General features: G+C 33.1%; 2 protein-coding genes across 2 annotated transcripts; one reads left to right on the top strand and one right to left on the bottom strand.

Moving 5' to 3' along the window:
• The first annotated feature begins 1,661 nt into the window (after window positions 1-1,661).
• On the top strand, window positions 1,662-4,902 carry LOC146959122 (serine/threonine protein phosphatase 2A 57 kDa regulatory subunit B' beta isoform-like). Its single transcript, XM_085740654.1, has 2 exons — window positions 1,662-2,928; window positions 4,169-4,902. The coding sequence occupies exons 1-2, from the start codon at window positions 1,792-1,794 to the stop codon at window positions 4,496-4,498; spliced, it is 1,467 nt and encodes a 488-aa protein (XP_085596780.1). The 5' UTR covers window positions 1,662-1,791; the 3' UTR covers window positions 4,499-4,902.
• Window positions 4,903-9,609: 4,707 nt separating this feature from the next.
• On the bottom strand, window positions 9,610-16,241 carry LOC146959123 (putative pectate lyase 18). The gene is made up of 4 exons (XM_085740655.1): window positions 15,893-16,241; window positions 14,907-15,801; window positions 14,542-14,747; window positions 9,610-10,003 (listed from the first exon to the last, which is right to left on the bottom strand). The coding sequence occupies exons 1-4, from the start codon at window positions 16,021-16,023 to the stop codon at window positions 9,742-9,744; spliced, it is 1,494 nt and encodes a 497-aa protein (XP_085596781.1). The 5' UTR covers window positions 16,024-16,241; the 3' UTR covers window positions 9,610-9,741.
• Between the last annotated feature and the right edge of the window lie 6,841 nt (window positions 16,242-23,082).

The raw sequence follows: 23,082 nt of genomic DNA on the forward strand, positions 1-23,082 counted from the left end.
TTTCTCCAAAAAAAATTTCAATGTGTTTTCTTCATTCTGCATTTTCTTATTTCCACTGTTGTTATAATTTGTTTGAAATCGAATTCGAACTGTTGCTGCGCTTGGAAGCCATTGGCCTGAGAAATTCAAGCTTTGGTATGAATAAAAATGGAGTTAGGGTTTTGGATTTTGCGGGAAAACGGTTTGAAATGATGAGGAAAAAGAAGCGTTCATGCAATGTCACACATTTAACAGGTGACTCATCATTTTTGTAACATGTGTTTAACAAGAGGGTAACTTTGCACACATTTGTAAACTTAAAGGACTGATATGAGACAAAAATAATTTAAAGGATGACTATGTTACAAACGTGAAACTTAAAGACTATGATTTAATTAAGCTTAGTTTTTAATTGTTTCATCCATTTATCGCATTTTTTATTCAGCAAGATGACCTAATAGCTAAAAGAAGCTTAAAACCACGCCAAAAAGTTGTATGGTTTTTAATGACAAATGTTAATTATTAGTTGTTAGATTAATATTTAATCCTTACTCTGAATTTGAACTTAGAATCTTGAATTTTTTTTCCTTTAACTCAAATAAGTTGAGTTATTTATCACCCTGAGAAAAAGTTATACGTGATGAATCAAAAACATATTCTAATAAAAAGTATAAACATAATCAACTATTTTATATAATTTATATTTAGATATATTCATGTAGAAGAGGGTTGGACAATGACAATACATTCAAGTCAAAAATCAATTATAGGGGTAAAATGTCCAAATTTTAGCTTCAAGTTTAAATTAATTATAGATCCAAAATTAATTTCAATCAAGGATAACATTTCAAAATCAAATGTAAAGCAAATCTCTGGGTTACAAAGATAATAGCATTTACCTCACTCAAGAATTAGTGTATGTATTTTTTAGTAACAAAATTTATTTTGAATGAATTGATTATAATTAAAAATGGGTTGAATAATAAATTTGACTGTAAAAATTATGTCTAAAATAAAAAAATGCAAATTATACCTTCAAATTATTATCAATCCTATAAGCAAAGTAAATTTCAATATACATAATCCAAACATGTCCAAATTAATTGTGTCTACGGTCACTTTTGACTCTCCCTAAAACCAAACACACACTTAAACTACAAATTCAATATCATGCATAATTTAAATATGATTTTATGCAACATAATTTTTTTTCCCTAAAAAAAAAGTAGCATAATTTTTTTTCTCCAATAGTAATAGGCTTCTAGTCCTTTTTTTTATGGTGATTAAGGCTCTTTAGTTTTTTTTTTTTTTTGACAAAACTGATTAAGGCTCCTTAGTTCCTCTGCTTTTATATTTTGATTGATAAATTTGAGACATACTATTTTTTTAAATAGATAAAATGACAATAATTATTAAAAACGTAGTAGATACATGAACAGAGAAATCACATCATTTCCATTATTATTCCTAAAAAACAAATATCTTTGATTAATTTTCCATCTGTCATAGGCTTTGCTTACATCCCAACACAGCTAAACATCAATTTTGATCAATTATGACAACAATACAAACAGCTAAACATCTAATTATTTCCCTTTTCACAATTTTCCACTTTCTTATTTATCCAATTTTATTTTAATTTAATAATTGATGTAGTCACTGAAGAAAGAAAGAAAGAACGAACAATCAGAACAAAACAAAACAAAACGCAACTCAATTTCCGCATCTTCGTTTCCATGCTTCATCTTCATTCTTCGTTTTCCCCCAAATTCAATTTCTAGGGTTTCTTCAATTCCAAGAAATTCCTCGAAAATGTTCAACAAGATCATAAAACGTGCACACAGGAAATCAGGGAAATTAACATTCCCTGAAGATTCAACAAACAGTGTCCAATTTTACGAAGTAGTTGTTAAACATGCATCACGTAGCTCCACATTCAATTCCGAGCCACCAAACCTACCACCGAACACGGCGGCGCCGGCGAATCAAATCGTAATTGAATCACTTCCGCCACTCAAAGAAGTCCCCGTTCCAGAACGCGAAGCACTTTTCCTTCGTAAAATTCAACTCTGTTGTTATATCTGTGATTTCTCAAACACACTCAAGTTCATCGTCGAAAAAGAAATCAAACGCCACACACTTTACGAGCTAGTTGAAATTATTCAATCTTCTTCGTTTCAATTTAGCGAATTTCAAGAAGAATTGATTTCAATGGTTTCTGTTAACATTTTCCGTTGTTTACCACCAGCTTCTCATGAAAATACAGGTACCGAAACTGTTGATCCGGAAGAAGATGATACGTATATGGATCCATCTTGGAATCATTTACAATTGGTGTATGAGATTTTATTGCGTTACATTGTTGCACCGGAGACTGATATTAAAATAGCGAAGCGTTATGTAGATCATGTGTTTGTTTTAAAGCTTCTTGACTTGTTTGATTCGGAGGATCAACGCGAGCGCGAGTATTTGAAGACCATTGTTCATAGGATTTATGGGAAGTTTATGGTTCATAGACCATTTATAAGAAAGGCTATTAACAATATCTTTTATCGTTTTATATTTGAAACGCAGAGGCATAATGGTATTTGTGAATTGCTTGAGATTATGGCTAGTATTATAAATGGTTTTGCTTTGCCTATGAAAGAGGAACATAAGCTTTTTTTGATTAGGGCTCTTATTCCACTTCATAAACCAAAATGTATTTCGTCGTATCATCAGAATTTGTCTTACTGTGTTGTTCAGTTTGTTGAGAAAGATGGAAGGTTGGCTGATCCTGTGATAAAAGGGTTGGTGAAGTATTGGCCTGTTACGAATTGTCATAAGGAAGTTCTTTTTCTTAATGAGTTAGAAGAGGTTCTTGAGTGTACTCAACCTCCTGAGTTTGTGAGATGCATGGTTTCTCTTTTCAGACAGATTGGTCGGTGCCTTAACAGCCCTCACTTTCAGGTCTGTTGTCACTGCCACATTCACTTTTGCTTTAATTACCTTAAACTTTGCATGTGCAGATTCAAGTATTGCTTTTTGTTGTTTGTTATTGTGTTTATTGCAAAAAATACAAGGATGTGGTATTCTTAGCTTTAAGAGGGATGTTTGCTTTTGATCAGGTTACTTGTAACTTGTAGTGTAAATAATCATGTATTCTATTATATCCATCCTTTCTACTTTTGTTGGATAACATACTTAAGGTGGGAGCTTTTGTATGGGTTGCTTGGATGTTGGAATGATATACTTGGCTACTGTTTTTTCCTTATGTTGGTCATGAAACTTCCATGTATTTTGTTCTCTCACCTTAGCTATCCTATCAAAGGGAGAATAATCAAATTTGATATTGTTCTTTTTCGTTAATTTCAGGGTACTGGTATATATATTTTTGGGTTAGGAAAGTTGAACTTTATTTGATTTAGTGACACGTTAATGACATGAAGAGTGGTAGAGGAAGAAGGAGCAGCTGAGGGATATTAGTGGAGTGGTATCTAGAGTAGAGGGAGGGAGAGAGAGCACTCCTAACATAGAAAAAGAGTGTGTTAAGTTCAGTTGTACTCCAAGAACATTTAAAATGCAAGGAGATAAAAAAATGCTTGATGTTCTTCAGTTATTTTTAATTGGCCCCAAGTTGCTAAATGTGATCAATTCATCTATTTTTACTTCAATGTAAGAATAATAGTTGTATAGTTGTGTTCTTAATTTACTTACTTACGTATTATTGCCATGCCACTCAACTCCAATGCTAGAACAAATCAAAAACTACTTTTAGTTGTTCGTATACTTTTAGATTATTGCATTAGAGATGATCTAAGCCATAGGATAGGGTGATATGTGGCATGTGCTTCGTTGTTGATTAGCTTGTTTTTATTTATCTCTGGGGATATATTGAGCTATAAAGTTTAAATGGCTTAGTTGGGGTTTAGTTGACTTCTATTTCCTGCTTCAATTAATCTATTGTATATGTGTTTTTTGTATGTAAAATGTCAGATGCCGTGCTGTGATTTGCAGGGCCTTGGGAATCTGTGTTGGGTTCAGGGCCTTTCAAATTAGGACACTAGCTATGCATAATGCTCAATAGATTTTATTGTAGTACCTGTTTTTGATAAATGATAAATCGTGTCCTTTCACAATAGTGAGTAGTAAAGGAAAAGTATTTCTTTATTTTCTTTTGACTGCTCTCTGTCAATTGAATCTATGACAGGTTGCTGAACGGGCACTCTATTTGTGGAACAATGAGCACATTATAAGCTTAGTTGCTCAGAATCGGAATGTTATACTGCCAATAATCTTCGATGCTTTGGAAAGTAATACGAAAAACCATTGGAACCGAGCAGTGCATGGACTAACAGCCAATTTGAGGAAGATGTTTCAGGAGATGGATGCTGAACTGTTTGAAGAGTGTCATAAACAGTACTTGGAGAAGGAAGCCATGGCTAAAGAACTAGAAGAGAAGCGGGAGTTAACATGGAAGAAATTAGAAGCAGTGGCTGCAGAGGCTGTTGTGAGGGATGAAATGGTTTTGGTTAACTGATGTGTTGTGCTGCAACTCTTCTTTCCACATTGGTGATTTTGCTGAAATTTCATTCCAGTGCTAGATTACTGCAAAATGTAAGTTGTAAAGGAAGAAAGCATAATTTTATTTTAGCTACAGGTGTGATGAACAAGAGGAGCAAATTAATGAGCTCACGGATCATGTTTTTGCTAAACGAGGAATATATAGGTGCCATTCGTCATACAGATAAAATAGAACAGAATTAGTACTTTTTGATTTTATTTTTGGTTCCATCCTTTTTAGTGGAACCAAAATTTACTACTTTACTTTACATTATGTTTTGTTATAATTTCAAATCAATATGCATAAAATATAGAACAGAACTCATATGTTTGATTCTATACTATTCTAATATCAAAGGCTATAGTGTTGCTTTTGATTTACCCTTTCTTGTTTTTTATTCATTCCTTATATCCTCCAGTATCTTGTGTTAATTAACTGTAAATATACCCTTCTATTTTCCTTTGATAAAGTTGTCATTTAGCATTCCTAGTTTTTTTCCGATGAATGGTGAAATTGACTTGATCCTATCCGAGGAAGAATTTCTTCCATGGTTAGTGGGCATAACAATAGCCTTAGGGAGAGTTTGCAATTTTACATGAATCAAATCTTAGTGAATAATATAAGCACACTAAGGAGAAACCAGCTACATAATTGTAGACTTATATAATAATAATATAATTTAAAAAATAACATCCAAAAGGAGCCAAGAGGGGCACGTGAATGGTTCAATGTGATGCCTGTGTTGGCGAAAGAGAACACCATAGTGGGTCAGATGACATCTGTGATGTTTTTCGGCACACAAAGGCAGCGTTGCCAGTCTAATACTAGCACTCATGACAATTGCGCACACACGGTTGTTTTGACCGCGTCTGCACTAACCAAAACACCCACTTTTAGGTGAAGCTTCACTGCTATATCACATGTTCTCTGTGTCACATTCTCTATTTCTTGGCGCGCAGGTTTAGCACTCTAGCAATCGCTTGCCCAAAAAGGCTGTGTTAGGGTAAATTACTTCAAAAACTCAAAAATGATGACTTTTAAGTGTGTGATTCATAAATTTCTAAATACATTTTGCTTAGATCAAACATCAATCGTGGTGACTCACTTGATATCATCGATCATTCGACTCATTAGTCAGCCGATAGCTTAGCTATCTTACTATCTAGGCTGACCATGATTGACTTCATATAATTGATTGTCTGTCGATTTCAACAACAGAAACCTAAATATATTTTGAGTGTTAACAGCCTCTAACAGAAAAAGTTAATAGAAGTTGTTGCTTTTTTCTGTTGGGTTGGATTATGAGATATTGGACATTTCCCAGCCAATTGTACAAAGAAGATTGGTTCTAATGCTATCTATAAAGATCCTCAGTCAAACAAGGATAAGTCTAATTCGATGATTAGTAACACCCTTAAAAATTTGGTTACATCCTAAAATGATTAAAATACCTTTTAAATTTCCAATGCGCCTAAAACTCTTTCTCTAATCTTCCAAAACCTCATCGTCAAAACAAGTGTTTCTCTTATCTTTTTTCGTCAAATTTTTGCAAATTTTTTAATAATCAAATTTCTGCAAATTTATGTTCTTTACTTGATTTTAGTTTCCATACGTTACGTGAACTCAGTTTACGTATGTTACATGAATTTATATAACGTGCAAAGTTTATAAAACGATGCATACATCAATTTGTTCCACATACGTATGTGTCAAGTTAACGTCTATAAACCTGTGTTTCGAGATGTAGGTAATTTAGAATACGTAAGCTTACGAAATTTGTTCATGTAAATTCTAAAGTTGGAACTTTAAACAACACTTACAATTCTTGTCAAAAAAAAAAAAAAACAACACTTACAATTCAAAGGCAAAGAAAACACAAGAAATCATCATGAAAAAACATAAATTCTTTTATCTATACAATAGAGTATTAATGACTTTGTGATTCAATCTTTAATCTTTCATTGAGATTGATGGGAATGATCACATATCAATAAATGTTTGTGTGTGTATGTGAACAGGGACGAATTGACCATGAGGGTAGTGGGATCAGCTGCCCCCACTTGTTTATTATAACAAATCCTTAAATATTTATGCAATGGGACTATACTCATAAGGTATTATTGTCCTCTTATAGTCCATTGATAACATTACAACAAACTATAAATCTAATGAGAATACTAACGAGTGTCCTAAAATTATTGGTTTTAATAGAGATAAAAAAGAAAAAAAAATGAAACATTTATGCGAATAAAGGGTAATTTTGATATTATTAAATTTAGGTGTAAGTGAATTTTTTGGCTGTGTTTAGAGAAAAAAAAAATCCTTGCATTTTTTCGAGAAAAAACCCTTGCATTATTATTTAGTTAGATGTATATAGATAGTGATGTTTGACGAGAATGACCGTTGAAGATGAGGCAAATAAATCGTTTCATTTATGAGGTTAAGTTATATTATTTCCCAAAGATATGCACATGGAGATAGGATAATAATTCTTTAGTACTGGACGGTTTGACAAATTCTTTTTGATATGGAGACAGTCCATGTTAGCACTTCACTATTATTACGTAGAAAAAGCATTAAAATTAAATAAAGGGAACCGAAGTTGACATGGCATCACAACTGCCACTTCATCCACTCATATCCTCCTATCTTCATGTTTTTCTTATATGTTTAAAGATGAACTCTAGCAGAGTAGAAGCAAGCAACACTCATACGACCAACTAAAAACTTACACCACTTTCATAACTAACAATAATGTCAAACGTAGCTCGGACTGCAACTTAAGAGATGTCGAAAGAGTTTTATAAACGAGTTTCAAGATTCACATCTTTAAAGCTAACATAATCACTAATTTACAACCGTTTGTTTATAAAAAAATTGCTGGTAAATACGATGTGAATTAGAACTTTAACATTGTTTAGAAAGGTGAAGGTTGAACAACGTATAAAGGAAATGACTCATAAGTTCAATGTTAAAAGTTTTTGGTTAAGATGTGATTTCTATCTGATTTGTGTGATTGCTTTTGACTCGATGTGGACGATTCCTCGAACTCCCTTTCATGACCTAACAATGATATCAAAGCTGATGGTTCAACTAAAGGGTTCAACTCCTTATATTGAAAGTCTTCCTACCAAATAATGTTCAGTTGGCGTCTCATTGATGTGTAGAGTGTCACGGAGGTGCAAGTATGCGTAGATGAAAATGCTTCCGCTTGAGGAAAAACATACATTCATGTGAATGACTCACACTTGAGGGAGGGATTGTTGTGACAAGTGTAAAGTGAGTTATAAGTCTTACATTGAATAGAAAAGTGAATGTTGGACAATATAACATGAAATTATCAATAAACCTAATGTCGTAAGATTTAAGATTAAGATGTGATGTCTCATTCACTTATGTGATTGCTTTTGGCTCAATGTAAATGATCTTTGACGTTGATACTCTCCACCACCTAAGAACCAAAAAAGTGCTCTTCTAATTTGTTAAAAACAAGAATGATGTCTCCTAATTTGACAAAACAAAAAAACGCTCTTCTAGTTTTTATTTGTTATTCTCCGTGACCCCGTTAGGGTCGGTGACAACATCTTCAACAAGTTTCTTTTTAGTCTTTTTCACCTCTTTTGCTAATGTTATTAAAACAATATAAAATTATCATATATACATGACAATATATATTTATTTAATAGTATAAATGTATTAATAATTCAAAATTTTAACTTAGTTATAAAACAATTGTTGGGTCATGAGGGGAGCTCGAGGGACCGTCCGCATCGAGGCTAGAACAAGAACATAAACAAGAGAGACACTACACTCTTACCCAAAACCTTAAGGCAATAGGTTTGTGGGTCCTCTTACTTATAAGGTGTTCAACCTTTACTATTTTATCTGATGTGGGACATATAAACTCACACTTGCACACAACACTCCCCCTCAAGTGTGAGTCCATCTATTCATCATGCTTCCCCTTCAAGCAGAAGCTCTTACTTTGCATGTATCGCCGTTGCTGGTTTCTCCGCAAACGGACTGACGCCGTTGCTGGTTTCTCCGCAAACGGACTGACACTGCTTTTACCGCCGTTGCTGCTTTCTGCGCAAACGGACTGGCTATCTCGGTCGTACCCTTCATCGAACCGGGTTTGTGGGTCCTCTTACTTATAAGGTGTTCAACCTTTACTATTTTATCTGATGTGGGACATATAAACTCACACTTGCACACAACACTCCCCCTCAAGTGTGAGTCCATCTATTCATCATGCTTCCCCTTCAAGCAGAAGCTCTTACTTTGCATGTATCGCCGTTGCTGGTTTCTCCGCAAACGGACTGACACTGCTTTTACCGCCGTTGCTGCTTTCTGCGCAAACGGACTGGCTATCTCGGTCGTACCCTTCATCGAACCGAGCTCTGATGCCACTGTTGGGTCATGAGGTTGGGTCATGAGGGGAGCTCGAGGGACCGTCCACATCGAGGCTAGAACAACCACATGAACAAGAGAGACACCACACTCTTACCCAAAACCTTAAGGCAATAGGTTTATGGGTCCTCTTACTTATAAGGTGTTCAACCTTTACTATTTTATCTGATGTGGGACATATAAACTCACACTTGCACACAACAACAATATACTAAATGTCATGTTCATAAACTTGTCTCAAACTAAATGTACTCCACAAATCATAAAAACTATATAAAAAACAAGATTTTGTTAAGTTTCTAAACCAAATGGCGCGATTGAGTTGTTATTTTAAAAAAGTCCCAATTATTAAATTTTATAACTTCATTCATATATTCATTTAGCGTTGTGTGAGTATGCATATCGATGTACTTGTGAGCTTAACTCAGTTGGTAGAGACAATACATAATATATACAGATTCAAACCCCGGACACCACAAAAAAAATATAGGCATATTGAGCTTAGAAAAAACTTAAGTGTTGGCGATGTATATTTGACAACGTTTTTTAATGTTGTCACTACATAATAGACAATGTTTTATAAAATATAAACGGTACACAACCTCACCCATTCGACGATATGAAACTTTTATATGCAGTTTGATTTGAATATATTCAAATTATAAAAGCAGAAAGAGTTGTGCATAATGAAATATGATTTCTAATTTCTAAATTCTAAAATAAATTACTGTAACTTTGATCTTTTTTTTTCCCTTTGATAACTTTTTTGGTATCAAAGGAATTCTTTTCCCACCCCAATTGTGAGATCATCATAGTAATGATAATAGAATATCATAGTTGGTGATAATGTCCAAATTGAAAATAATTAAAAGAGACAAAAAAGTTGAAACAAATACAATTGATGATGAGTAGGGTGCTAGCGGTGCTGCTTGGCTGCTGGTACCTTTGAATATCATCCCAAAGAAGTCCCCATCGTCATTGCTGGACCCCCCATTCCCATTGTAACCCTTGCTGTTGGCTCCTGTCGTGGTCCCACCACCGTTGAACCCGGGATATATATCTCCATTATCCCTGCTCAATAATTCACTTATTAGACTCTAATAAAAGTACCTTCCTTTTTGTTTGGTAGACATGGGAAATCTATTCTATAAACACTAATAATCATGAAAACATTGAGATAACAATAGCAAGACAAAATGGTGGACAATTGCTTCAAATCGAAGGAAAAACAATGACAAACATTTTGTTTCAGAGTACATGAATTATAGTGCACAACTTGCTTTGTTTTTAGACCCTTCAAAACATCGAAGCATCGTAGTTAATAGTTCATTCATCCTACTTTTTTTCTTTATACAAAATAAATTTAGATTAGGGAGGCACACCCTTGTGCAAGATCAGAAAGAACCATCAACTTCAATGAAGACTTGCAATGGAATTTGCATATAACCAACCAATTGAAAAATTCCGAACTTTAACCCCAGCCACAGCGGGTTGAACAGAAGGTCCAACCATCTGTGTCAGCTAAAATTGATTCTTTCATACTTGCTTCAAATTGAAGAAAAGCCAAATACTTTAATAGCTAAGAAATTTGACTAGTATCAAACTATCAATAGCAACGTTAATTGGTTGAGGGAGCTTTAATTGCATTTTCTATTTAAACCGTGTGTGTATAACGACGAGAGTAGGAAAAAGTGAGTGGATCTCATACGTAAGAAAGACAAGCCTTTTAGCATGCAAAACCTGGTATGAGTCAAAACATAAATGGAAAACAACTCTAGATAAGATGCAGTTGTGTTAAAGCTACATGCGTGACTAGATTCAATAAATTTAGGCAAAAAAGTCAAATACAAAATAAATTAAATTTGATTATAGTTTGAAATTTTATAGAGGGGAGTCACTCAATAGAGCAAGACTTGAATCCTTTGCAGCCAATGTAGAGATACTCTAAAATGGACACCACTCAATAGGGTTGAAACTTCATTCATACAAAATCACATAAATGAGGAACCAATTTTTTTAGGGAAAATGGAGAAGATCACCACTCTACTGACCAGTAGGTACTAGAGAATTAATTGTACTAATCAAAAGTCATGTCTTCTTAATTCAAATTTGATTTAAGCCATTATGATCCAATAATGTCCCAGTCCTAGAGAATAGCGGTTACTTGGCACACAATTAAATAATGAAATAATAGACTAATCAGTTGCAAGAGAGAGATATGTAGAGACAGTGTGAGCAAGTAACAAAGGGGAGTCCCTTTCCAAATTCTGATCCAATAGCAACTTGGTGAGCTGTGTGACTAGTTTGGGTCTAATCAATATTTGTACGATCATTTTTTGACAACTTTATCTCTCATACTCACATTATGTTTTTACTTTCTCCCTGTTGCTTTGGTTTTCGTCCCAATACCTATTTCTCTTTGTAAAATTATGGTTGTCCGAAAAGTTGTCAATCAAATAGTTGTTCAAATAACACAACTCAATCAGAAATGGGTCCAAGAGGAAAAAGGGTGCTCAAAATATGTTTATGTTATGAAAGGTCCCACGCTTACTTGCTGGAAAGCATATAAAAAGGGAATATAGTTTCAGTCATCTACCCATAACACCCTCCAAAACATCTGATCTGACGTAAGGGCAGGTCCTTGTCACTCTACCCTGGAAACGTAGTCTTTTTCTATCTATACAACAACCCTGTTTACACACATTCAGATCTTCTGTTAGAAAGCTCATTCCAAGATTTGGACTTTTCTAACTTTGGAGTGATGAGATTTTTTTTTATAACCATATGTTATAGATTATAGATGCTATAGTCAATAAATCTGTTGGATACACGAGGTAGGTCCATCCGCATTCAATTGGGTTTTTTCATATGCATGAATAAGAGATCAAACTCATGACCACTTATTTAAGATGTCTAAATCTCTTAACACTCAAACTAACCACATATTGATGAATGAATATGAATTCAAGATTGTGCATTTTTTGGATCAAACTCATGACCACTTATTTAAGATGTCTAAATCTCTTAACACTCAAACTAACCACATATTGATGAATGAATATGAATTCAAGATTGTGCATTTTTTGTATCACGATGGGTTTGTCAAAATCATGGCAGCACACCGTGATTTCATCAAAGTTAGCGTCATACCAACATGTACAGTATAGAATTGGTGAATAAAATCTTGTTGAAAGAGTATTTAGCCGAGAGAAAATCTTTCCTCCATTCTCTCTCCTGATTTATCTTCAGCATTTCTAGAACCTTTTATCTTCTTTTTTGTTGTCAATACCTCTATATCTCTTCTAATTCCTCTTTTTCTATATTGTCTATAGATATCCTTTCCTCTCTCTACTCAGCTCCCCAGACCTCCATGTCTCCTAATTTATCCCTACACACTCATGTCTAGACAAGCCAAATAACAATCCGCACACATGCATCTCTTCTTTTTTTAAAATTATATTAAGCATAACATAACTCTCCAAAATTAATTTGTAAAGTCATGAGTTAGGATCATCTTCATTTCTCAAAAGAAATAGAGGACTCCATTTTGAAAGAGATAGATACAAAAAGTTAAAACTGGAACCCACCGTCATTAATTTCTTTTAAAAAAAGAATCAACTTTTTTGTGTTTATTTCTCTCTAAAGGGAATCCTCTATTTCTTTTGAAAAGTGAAGATAGAGATACATTCCACACTTATAAACAGATCTTAGACCATAGTTCAGTTTGTCAAAATAATTTTTGAGCTAATAACGGATAATATTTATAGCTTATAAGCTCATATCATTAAAATCAACATTTTTAGTAACATATTTTTCTCACAAATTTATAGCATATTTTACTAGCTTATATCGTTTTTTAGTAAACTACTTCAGTAGCGTTTAAACCTATAGTTTTTCAGAAAAACGAGTCAATTTTATCTTTGATATCTTAACAGTTAGCTCAATTGCTAATTTTACAAAGCACTACAATCCATTATACGTTCATCCACTATCAGCTATCGTATATCAACTAGCTTATCAGTTATTGGTTATAAAAAATCATCCGCCAGTATCTAGCTTATCATGTATCCGATACTTTTAACCAAACAATTCAACTTTTTACAAGTTGCCCCACCCAATATAGCACTCCTTTTTTGCCATTCTTTCTCACATTAAGCATCACCAGCCCTAAACCTTGACTTGTTTAAAAAATAACTTCACCCATTTCAACTTTTATAACTGTTTGCTAATGAGTGATGTAAGAACATTGGTTACAGAGGTAGTAATAAAAAAAAAAAAAACTTGCCTTCAAAATACAACTTAAAGAATTGAAAATGTAATGATTATAAATTTTCCTATAAAAACTTACCTCTTTTAATTCCTTAATTTTCCATTTTTTATTTTGTCTTTAACTGTCACTAGATTATCCTTCAATTTCAATCCTAAAGGCTAAAACTGCTAAGATTGAGTTGCTTATTTAAGAACCCTTCAATTAAAATGCTATAAATGTAGCTCAATTCATAATGGAGTAAGTGAATTTGCTCCTCCTAACCATTTGCTTTATGGGGCATGAATGTAGCTCAATAACAGTTTTCACTTCCAACAACACTATCCAAAGGGGATCTAAACGAAGTTTTCACCTTTCAAAATCAGGTCACTCCCCACATAAAAAAAGGGTTTTATCTCGTTACACACTCAACTTTATATAAGAAAAAGACGAATGCTAACAAAAAAAAGTGGCCGTTGGGCCATGAGCTAGAGATTCCCAATGACCTCACAATCACGTGCATAAGCACACAAAAAAGTCCCACTTTCCCCTGATTCACTACTAAATTACTTAAAAATTGGTAATTCCAATTTCCAACCTTGTTTTACACCATCATTACAATAATTTTACCATAAAAAGTTAGATTTAGCACTAACCCAAGTTTAGGAAACAGCAAGACGGTGAAAGTGTGTTAAAATAACAATAACAATAACAAACAATATTCCCTACACCTTTTCACAGTAGAGTACTATGCTACTCCCTCCGTCCCGGTTTAATTGACCTACTTTGGTTTTTCACACAGATTAAGAAAAGTGTATAAATAAATGGGAAAGTGAAATATATTGTATTGGGAATGATAAAAGTAGTATTATTTAGTGTTATATTGTATTGGGAATGATGAAAGTTGTATTGAAAATTGAAATGGGTCAGTTATTTTGGGACACTTTTTTTTAAAAAATGGGTCAGTTATTCCGGGACGGAGGGAGTATATTGCTCATCAACAACTTGTGTTTAGTTGTTCTCGTGCTGTACCGCGTCCCTCAACTGAACATCACCATGTGTGTTTTTCATTTTATTAAAGAGATAAAATAAAAAGTGTAGGACACTAGGACCATGTGGTCAGAGAAGGGAGTATACCAAAAAGACTATAGTAACCTTTTCTATCATAAGATATTATTACGTGAAAAGACGAGTTTAGCCTTTCTAATGCCAGTTAATAAGACAGGTAATGTCCGTTGTTAGGGCATCCTATTCCTCCTCCTATATTAACATGATTAATTTTAAACTTTTTACCAATTAAATAATGCAAGACGTGTTCAAAAAAGTAAGGTGATGGTGATTTTAATATTGAAAAATGTAATACCTGGGATCACCGAATACACCAGAGTACATGGTAAGCTGGTTAATTTGCTCCGCGGATTTTGGCTGTACACTTGACGCCTCCGCATACTGAGCACTCATCCCCACCCCTGACGGTACAAAGAATGCTCCATTTACCATTATATCCCCTTCCGTCCTCCAATTCCAACCACTCCATTCATTATCATTTGTATCCACGCGCTTTGTCACCTGAAAATTCCATCATTAGCATTAGCATCTCATCTCCACGCGCCACCATTGCGAGTACAAAAGCATAGTATATTCGTTCCAAAAACATGAGTCAAAGAAAGTTGCAACTTGCATTTCCAAAAAGCAAAAAGGGTAAAACAGTAAAATTAAAAGACGAACCTCTTTAGCATTTGGATCGGAAGGAGCTGTGTAACGGTTACCCTGACTGTTAATAGTAGGATTAGCACTACCTCCGATAGCATACATTTCCCACTGTGTAAAATCATTGTTAACAACATGAATATAACCAAGTCTACAACGCGGCATTCTTTGAACAAGTCCTTCACCAAAGTGATTAAACGCAATTGTCACTTGCATTCCTCTGTCTGGACTGTATTTATCATTATGACCTAAAAGCATAACTTCATCGTGATGACCAAAATGATTATTCGAAATTGTTATTGCAGTGGACCCCATTATAGCATCGATTAAACCGTCGGTGCAATAAGATAACGAGCAATGGTCGATCCAGATGTTACGTGAACCGAAGATTGATATTCCGTCACCGTCCGATATGCCTCTGAATCCTACATGCGTTGGACTCGCGCGTATGTTAGTATTCCCTGAGGGTCTACAGTGATGAACATGGATATTGTGGATTATCACGTTTGAGATGTATTGGAGTGTGATGCAACCGTGGCCGGTGATTTGAACATTTGCGCCGCGGCCGTCGACGGTTTTGTAAGAATTGAAGATGAGTTCATGACGGAGGTTTATTGTCATTGAAGAGGAGAAGATTATCCAGAGTGGTTCGTCTTGAATCACGGCGTGACGGAGTGTTCCTGGAACTGGATTTGCTGGGTCGTTGTCGGAGGAATCTGTCACTATGTAGATCTGACCTCCTTTACCTCCCATGGCGGCGCGACCAAAACCAATTCCGCAATCTGCTAATTTCTGACGGTTTGCGGACCAGTTTGGGTCGCATCGCCAGCAATCGTCTACCGGGTTTCCGGTTAAACAATTGCCTTGGTCTTTTGAGAGCAGTTCCCTTCTAGAAAATGACACATTGATTTTCCTGCATGCATTAACAACAAAAAAAAGTTAAAATGTGTTTATTTTTGTTGCGAAGTGAAATAAAGAAGAATGTAGATTTTTTTTTTGCTTACTGATGAAGTTCGTGAACCACAGCTTCAGGGTAAGGATGTTGGTGGGGTAAGGTGAGGTTGGAGAAAGCTTTGATTTGAGATAAGAAAGAGCACAAGAGGCACATTAAAAGAATGCAGCTCATAGGAAGCATTCTTTGTTTCAATGAATGAATGAATCAGCTATAATAATGACTTGTGTGAGAGGTGTTGTTGTTGTTGGGGGTATAGTATATGGGTAAGTAAGCAAGTTAAGGAAGAAGGGGTTGAGGGGTTTTGTTTTGGTTTTGTCTGTTTTTTTGTTAGATAAAAATTCTTTTTTTGCTTCAGATGTCTTCCTCTTCCTCTTCAATGCACAACAACTTAGGAAGCTGGAATTTTTGGGAATTGGGTTGGGCTTTTATATTAAAAATACTAGGTTTCTTTTCATATAAAAAAACTAAGTTTATTTTTATAATAATGGTTGCGGTAATTATTCTTAAATTATTATTAAAAAATGAAAAAATTGAGTTGCTTTACTGGTGGGGTTTTGTTTATTTGAGAGATTAGAGAGGTTGTGTTAAGGACAAAAAATAGAGGGAAAGGAAAAAACCATTCCCTACCTTGGCTCTTGGTTTTTCTAATTCCCCCCACCCTTTGCAAAAACTCTCAATTACTCACATTCTTTGCCTTACTTGTTAAACCTTTCTAAGCATTGCGGCTAGAAGATCAATGGTTGGGAAACTGCATAGAATAGAAAGAGAAATAAAGAGGCTTATCCAAATGGGTAAATATAAAATTTCTAATTTCTTTCTTCCGCGTCAAATTTAGGTTCTTTTCTTTTTTGGTATTGTATCTTTGTGTAGATTTAAGATTCTTTTATTCCCAATAATCCCCCACCTCCACTTTCTTAAAAAGCTTTTTATCTCTTTATTTACTCTCTTTTTTGCGAGAATCTGTTTATTACTTTATGAATGAATAGGTGGGAAAGAGATTTGGGGTTAGATACTAATGAAAACAAAAATGCATCTTTGAGTCAATTTATTGCTCTAGGATTTGGAATGCATGCACCGTTTCCTCACCAAAGATTTTCTTTTCATTGCTCACGAAGAAAAGTAGCAAAGATACAAAGGGGGGAGGGAAAAAAAACAAGTATCTTTGAGGCTCGATGTGTAATTTAGTGCGAAGTTTTCTTTCAGTAAATCTAGAACACGAAATTAGCATATGGTGTATAAATTAGTGCATGTAACTTTATTCGTTAAATCAAGCCCTCATATTCCTTCTTTCAGAGGGATAGATCCCTCTAAAAATATAAGAGAGATAAATTGATGAACTAAACAGGTGGTGGAAACGCCCTTACAATCCAACACCAAAAGAGCGTGTAGAAAAATACATTTTGATTCAATAAAAATTGGAAATAAAGTATCATGAAATATTTTTTAAGCAATTGTAAGAAGAAGAAAAATTGTTTTTAGCTAATAAGTCTGCGTAGGAATAGCCTCTCTGAAACAATATTGAATGGTGGCCCGTGGCCGTTCAATCGAAGAGGTGAAGGACGTTAAGTACATCTTTCAAGAGAGATTTGAGATAAGAGATTGAGGTTAATTGATTAAAAACAGTTGCAATTAGGGTATAATCTATCTAAAAAACAACATGATCAAGGTGAGGATTGCGAGTAATACATATGGCATGAACTAAACTTCACATCTCAGCACATGAGAATGGTTGCGAGCAAGATTACAATAGAAACCTTGTATAAGACTACATTGGAAGTCTCTAAGCAAATCTCCACAAGCTGAAAAGTCATTCATTTTTCTATGAGCTTCATCTACATTAAACTTGACTGGGAGTCCCATTTGATATGGATGGTGGTGTTAGAACTCTCCATTTGTACTTTGTTGGCAATATGGAGAAGTCAAACCCCAAAGAGAATGGAATATCGATAAAATAAAACAGTTCATTATGATCCTTCTACAAAGCTAAAAAATTTCCAATATCATCGTTATCAAGGTTCCATTCAAGCCAAGACATGAAACCTAGACTAAAGAATTTCGCCCAATAATTTGGTTTGATGATTGGGGACCAAAATTTTATAGCTTCATCACAATCTCGCAAGATGTGCATATTAGATTCGGGATCCTAGTGGCGACTAGGACGGTTGTGGTCAGCGGTCACAAATAGCCAAAGAAGGTAGAGGTAGGGTGATATGACCTGCAACAGAAAGAGTTAGTTTTTCATCTAGTTAATTTTTTTTCTCATATTGTCAATAAGAATGCTGAACGAATGTTTAGAATTTTTTTTGTGAAGCATATCCTAAATAACACCCAAGGTCATTGGTTTCCTTAATGTCTTGAATGCAACATAAATTGACAACAAGGTCATGATTTGTATTTTTAGAGAAGAAATCTTAGATCTATGAAAATTAAATTGACAACATAATATTACTTAACTTAAAAATAAAAGAAATTATGGTGCCCAAATGATAATTGATCTTTGGCAGTCACACACACCTCAATTGTACGTAGGTAGGGCCACAAATGCTTACTCAAATACACCAAAATACATGTTGGCGACATACATTATAAAAAAAGTTAGTTTATTCCATTTTTTTTACATTTTTAAATTCTTATTAGTGGGAACAACTTGATAATTTAAAATCATATACATCTACCGTAATTTTTAAATCATACATTGTAAGGTATAAGGAGAAACTTTGGTTCTTTTATTATTAGGTGTTCATAATGATACTCATTTCTGAAAACCACTCCCAGCTGGATTTATCAATTTCGAAGAAAAAAACACCTACATAGATTGATAAATTCGTATAACACAAAAAAAAGATAGATAATTCGTATAAAACGGCATTTTTCTCCGTTTGAACGAGCAAATCTAGACAAATGCAGTTTGTAATAGTCAAGGGTGGAAAAAAATTTGCTCTTCTTCCTTTCAGTTTTTCTCATTCCCGAATTAACTCACGTTGAACATTTTTAAAGGAAAGAGTAATTTTGAAGGGGAGAAAAGCAATTTCCGAATTATTGTCTTGGGCCTAATATTTTTGTAATTGCATTACCAGGGTCCAATTAATCTGCAACCCAAAGAAATTCATTTTTTTTAAATTGTTTTTTAGACACCCTTATTTTGTTCTTGGACATCAGAATTAACCATTTTACCGGTTCATTCACAAACAACATTTATTCACCTTTCCATATCTGCATGTACAGGAGCATAAAAAAGAAAAACAAAAACCATTATTGCTTGGAACGGTTATTAACCATATTGCTAGCAAGATTAAGGTGCTCATATTAGTGATTATAAAGTGTCGGGCTCTATTCCCTGGCAAAAGTTATGGTGCATAAGCCATAACTTATGCACCATGCATAAGTTAATCACAACCATCAGATCAGGGACACGTGTTATAATCTTGTGATTCAGCTCTTTCCCATTGTTTTGCATCACAACCACTCTGTCTTCTCTCACACTGTACAGAACAAAAAAACAAATGAACAAAAGAGATGAACCTTCATCTTCATCTTGATATAGGGACACAACTGAGCGACGACACACACAAAATGACAAGGGTATATCTTCAACAATTCCTTCAATTTGATGTTCTCATTCGATGAGTTCCTTCATGAAGTCGATGGAGTTTGTGGCCGGGAAAGCGGAGTAGCCGTGTACTAGATTATTGTGGCGGTAGATCATGTCAGAGAGTGTGGAGGTTGGAATTGATATGAGGAAGAAAAAAAACCTTTGTATCTAGAGTATAGTTGTGAATCAATAGGCAAAATTAATTAAAAAGAAATTAAATTTAGTTTAAAATAATTGAAAAAGGAAAATGCTACTTCTCCCGAGAAATAATATCCCGAGAGTATCACGACCTTGCATTCCTTGTATTTCTCCACCTTATTATATTGTCAGCTGCCCATGTATTGTGTAGAAGCCCTTAATCTAACGGTTCCAAATTATTCGGGATAACTTCTTGATGTTTTCCTTCCCACTAAATAGCACCGCTCATTCAAAAAATAACATAACATTAAATGATTGAATGATAAATACGTAAACCATTAAACTTTATGCTACTCTTATATTCATAAAAAAAGAAGAGTAACCGTTAAATTAATTTCTAAATTTGTAAAACATTCTCAATTTAATCATGGAAAATGATAGATATTGTGACAAACTTTATCAAGAAAATTTCAAGACAATTTTTTTAATTACACACCATTACCTCCCTTTCCGGCAAATAACAAATTTAATTGACTGAAACCATTAAATTAAGGGAAATGATAGGTTGACATCCTTGTTTATGTACCACTCATGTACACTCTCATGTGGCAGGGGTATTTTAGTCATTTCATATCACACCATCACCCTTTTTGAATGAGTTTTACTATTTTTACCGCATATCACAATTGTATGCGGATGTCAAAGTGTGTATGTCACCTAAGGTGATCTATGTATGAGTGCTCTTAAATTAATTTCTAACTTTATAAAACATTCTCACATTTTTTTTGGTAAAGTAATAGCCTAGTGGCTAGAGAATAAGTGGAATGTCCGGAGTTCGAACCCCGGACCCTGCACATATTGTGCATTATCCCTTACCAAATGAGCTAAGCTCATAGTGACTAAAACATTCTCAATTTTTTCATTAATACGTTGACACAAAAATCTTTTTGAGTAAAAATTAACATGAACTTTTTTGAAATATCTTTATATAATACAAAAGCATACCTCTATAAGCGATAGTACACGTGGCATCTTCTTGCTCTTCATCTCATTTAATGTTTTTCTGTCAACCAATCAAAATGGATATTGAATCATTTACTTTTTGTTAGCCAATCAAAATGGATCAATGACTCATTTACTTTTCATGAGCCAATCAAAATTGATAATGACATGATTTTTTTTCCTATATATAGAGACAATTTGTTTTTCATTATTTTCATCTACATCTTCCTCCCATAAAAAAATCATTGTTTTCAACCCCATTCTCTTTTCTTTTATTTGTTTATTTCTTAATGACATGTTACTTTTTATTGTGATTTCTTATGTTGCTATTTTCTACTCATATTTTCTTTTAAATTTTTCTTTTGGTGCTTTTTTCTATATTCTTTGTTTTTGACCGAATCTCTATTCATGTTTCTATTTTCTTTTGTAGATAACAAAAAAAAATTGTTTTTATGGCTCCTTTGATTTATTTAAAACAGACAATAACAAAACTAATATTTTATAATTAAAACAAATAGATATTTGAGTGGACAAAGTTAATTAATTAATGGGCGTATAAATAAAAAACAAAAACAAGACCTTGCGTTAGTGTATAATGTTTTTGATTTTTTTTAGTTTTATTTCCTTCATCCTTATGAAATATTTAAATGAATTCATACTATTATTAAAAATAATATTCTAATTAATGATTATTAAATTATTAAATTTTTTTAGAAAAAAATATTAATGTTTTATTCAACACCATATCTTTGTATTCATTCTTTTTTTTTTAAGGAGCATCAATTCTATTATTAAAATTTATAATCGCAAATGGTTTAAAAATGACTCCATATTTAATTCTTTCCACAATATTCGTTCCATCCTTGACTTCTACGGAAAAACAATTCTTTTAAAACACTTCTCCAAACTTGAAAAATTAAAATTGATTGATTTTGAAATCGTAATCATAGTAATTTAAAAAAATAAATATGAAAATCACTTATTTTGGCTCAAGTTGTTTATGAACTCCATCAAATGATTTTTTTTGGGAAAACTCATATTTTAGTTACGTCACGGTTGAACTCTTCTCTTAGGAACCATAAGGTTAACAAAAAAAAAAATATAAAGACACCTAAATACCCATTATTATTATTTTAGGGAATAAATGCTCATTATCATTTTCCCTAAAAATAATCATACAATATACAACAATATAATTTCCACTAAACGGTCTTTATTACTTTTCTAAAAATAATGAAATTGAATATTGCATCATATTTTTACACCTATTCCTTTTTTAAAAGATGATATTCCATAGGTTTGTACTACATATAAATTTGCTTCTATTTAATGGTGTTTTTTTTGTTAATGATACTAACAAAGTTTAATCTGGTTATACGATAAAGGATCAAGTAGCACTAACTTACACAAGTTAAGAGATCAATTTGACTTATATTAAAATTAAGGGCCCAAACTGAGATTTTAAAATAAGTTTATGGGTTAAATTGACCAATTTTAAAGTTATGGGACTAAATTAAACTTTAAAATTAGTTACAGGGCCAAAGTGACATTTAAGCCAAAGAAAAAAAATTAACAATACGGAAAAATCATATAATTATAGAAATAGTAATAACAACAATATTTAAAAGGAGAATTGAATGATATTATTAGTATTAATATTTGCTATCATGTTTTTTTTTTTTAAATATGGTAACATGTCTTTAAATTTTTTTTTTATAAGTTAATACTAAATTACTAATAGTAGCATTACAAAGGAAGGTAGACTCAATTGGTAAAGAATTGACTTAACTGCAAGGTAATTGATTTAACTTATGGTGTGCATGCGCGAAGACTTCTTTAGTGAATGATTTACAAGTACCTCTCTAAATGCTCTTCGAGCCATGAGATTTGTTTTGACCCTGATGAGCTTCTGAAGCCTAACTCATCTAAACATTTTATCATTTTTTTTTAAATTGTAAATTTAAAAAAAAATTAAAAATGAAAAATCTCAACTTTTTGATTCAAAATGAAAGCCTAAATTTTAGCATATTATAAAAGAAAAAAGATCAATCGAAAACATTTTTTAGGAAAGATTATTCAATAAAATGGAAAAATCATATAATTATAGAAACAATAATAATAAAGTTTTGAAGAAGAATCGAATGTTACCCAAAATTAAATTTGAGCAATAACCAGTGATTTTTTAAATTCCAATTTTACTAATTTTCTACAAAGTCTGTATTTCAATTTTTTTTTAAAGTATATATGTCGTGTCCTTTTAATAGCATAATGCATGTAAATGTCTTTTAATAACACTTTTTTTAATGCCTTTATGTCTAATTTTATAAATAAAAATGTACATGGGATAACTCTTTAATGATCATTGCACTAACGATTTTTGAGGTATAATATTTAATGAAGTTAATAAAATAAGAAACACAAATCATATTGACTTTATTTTTAATAAAAAAAAATATGTCGACGAATGTTGATTTTGTGAAAGGTATGAAATATGATTTCATCTATCT

Source organism: Medicago sativa, chromosome 1, assembly GCF_051527215.1.
Source record: "Medicago sativa cultivar Bolivia chromosome 1, Bolivia_mono, whole genome shotgun sequence".
NCBI lineage: Eukaryota > Viridiplantae > Streptophyta > Magnoliopsida > Fabales > Fabaceae > Medicago > Medicago sativa.

Coding starts and splice junctions, on each gene's coding strand:
- LOC146959122 (XM_085740654.1), top strand. CDS start 1,792: ATGTTCAACAAGATCATAAAACGTGCACACAGGAAATCAGGGAAATTA. Junction 2,929..4,168: donor TTAACAGCCCTCACTTTCAG/GTCTGTTGTCAC, acceptor AATCTATGACAG/GTTGCTGAACGGGCACTCTA.
- LOC146959123 (XM_085740655.1), bottom strand. CDS start 16,023: ATGCTTCCTATGAGCTGCATTCTTTTAATGTGCCTCTTGTGCTCTTTC. Junction 14,748..14,906: donor CCGATCCAAATGCTAAAGAG/GTTCGTCTTTTA, acceptor TGGAATTTTCAG/GTGACAAAGCGCGTGGATAC. Junction 10,004..14,541: donor GGTGTATTCGGTGATCCCAG/GTATTACATTTT, acceptor ATTATTGAGCAG/GGATAATGGAGATATATATC.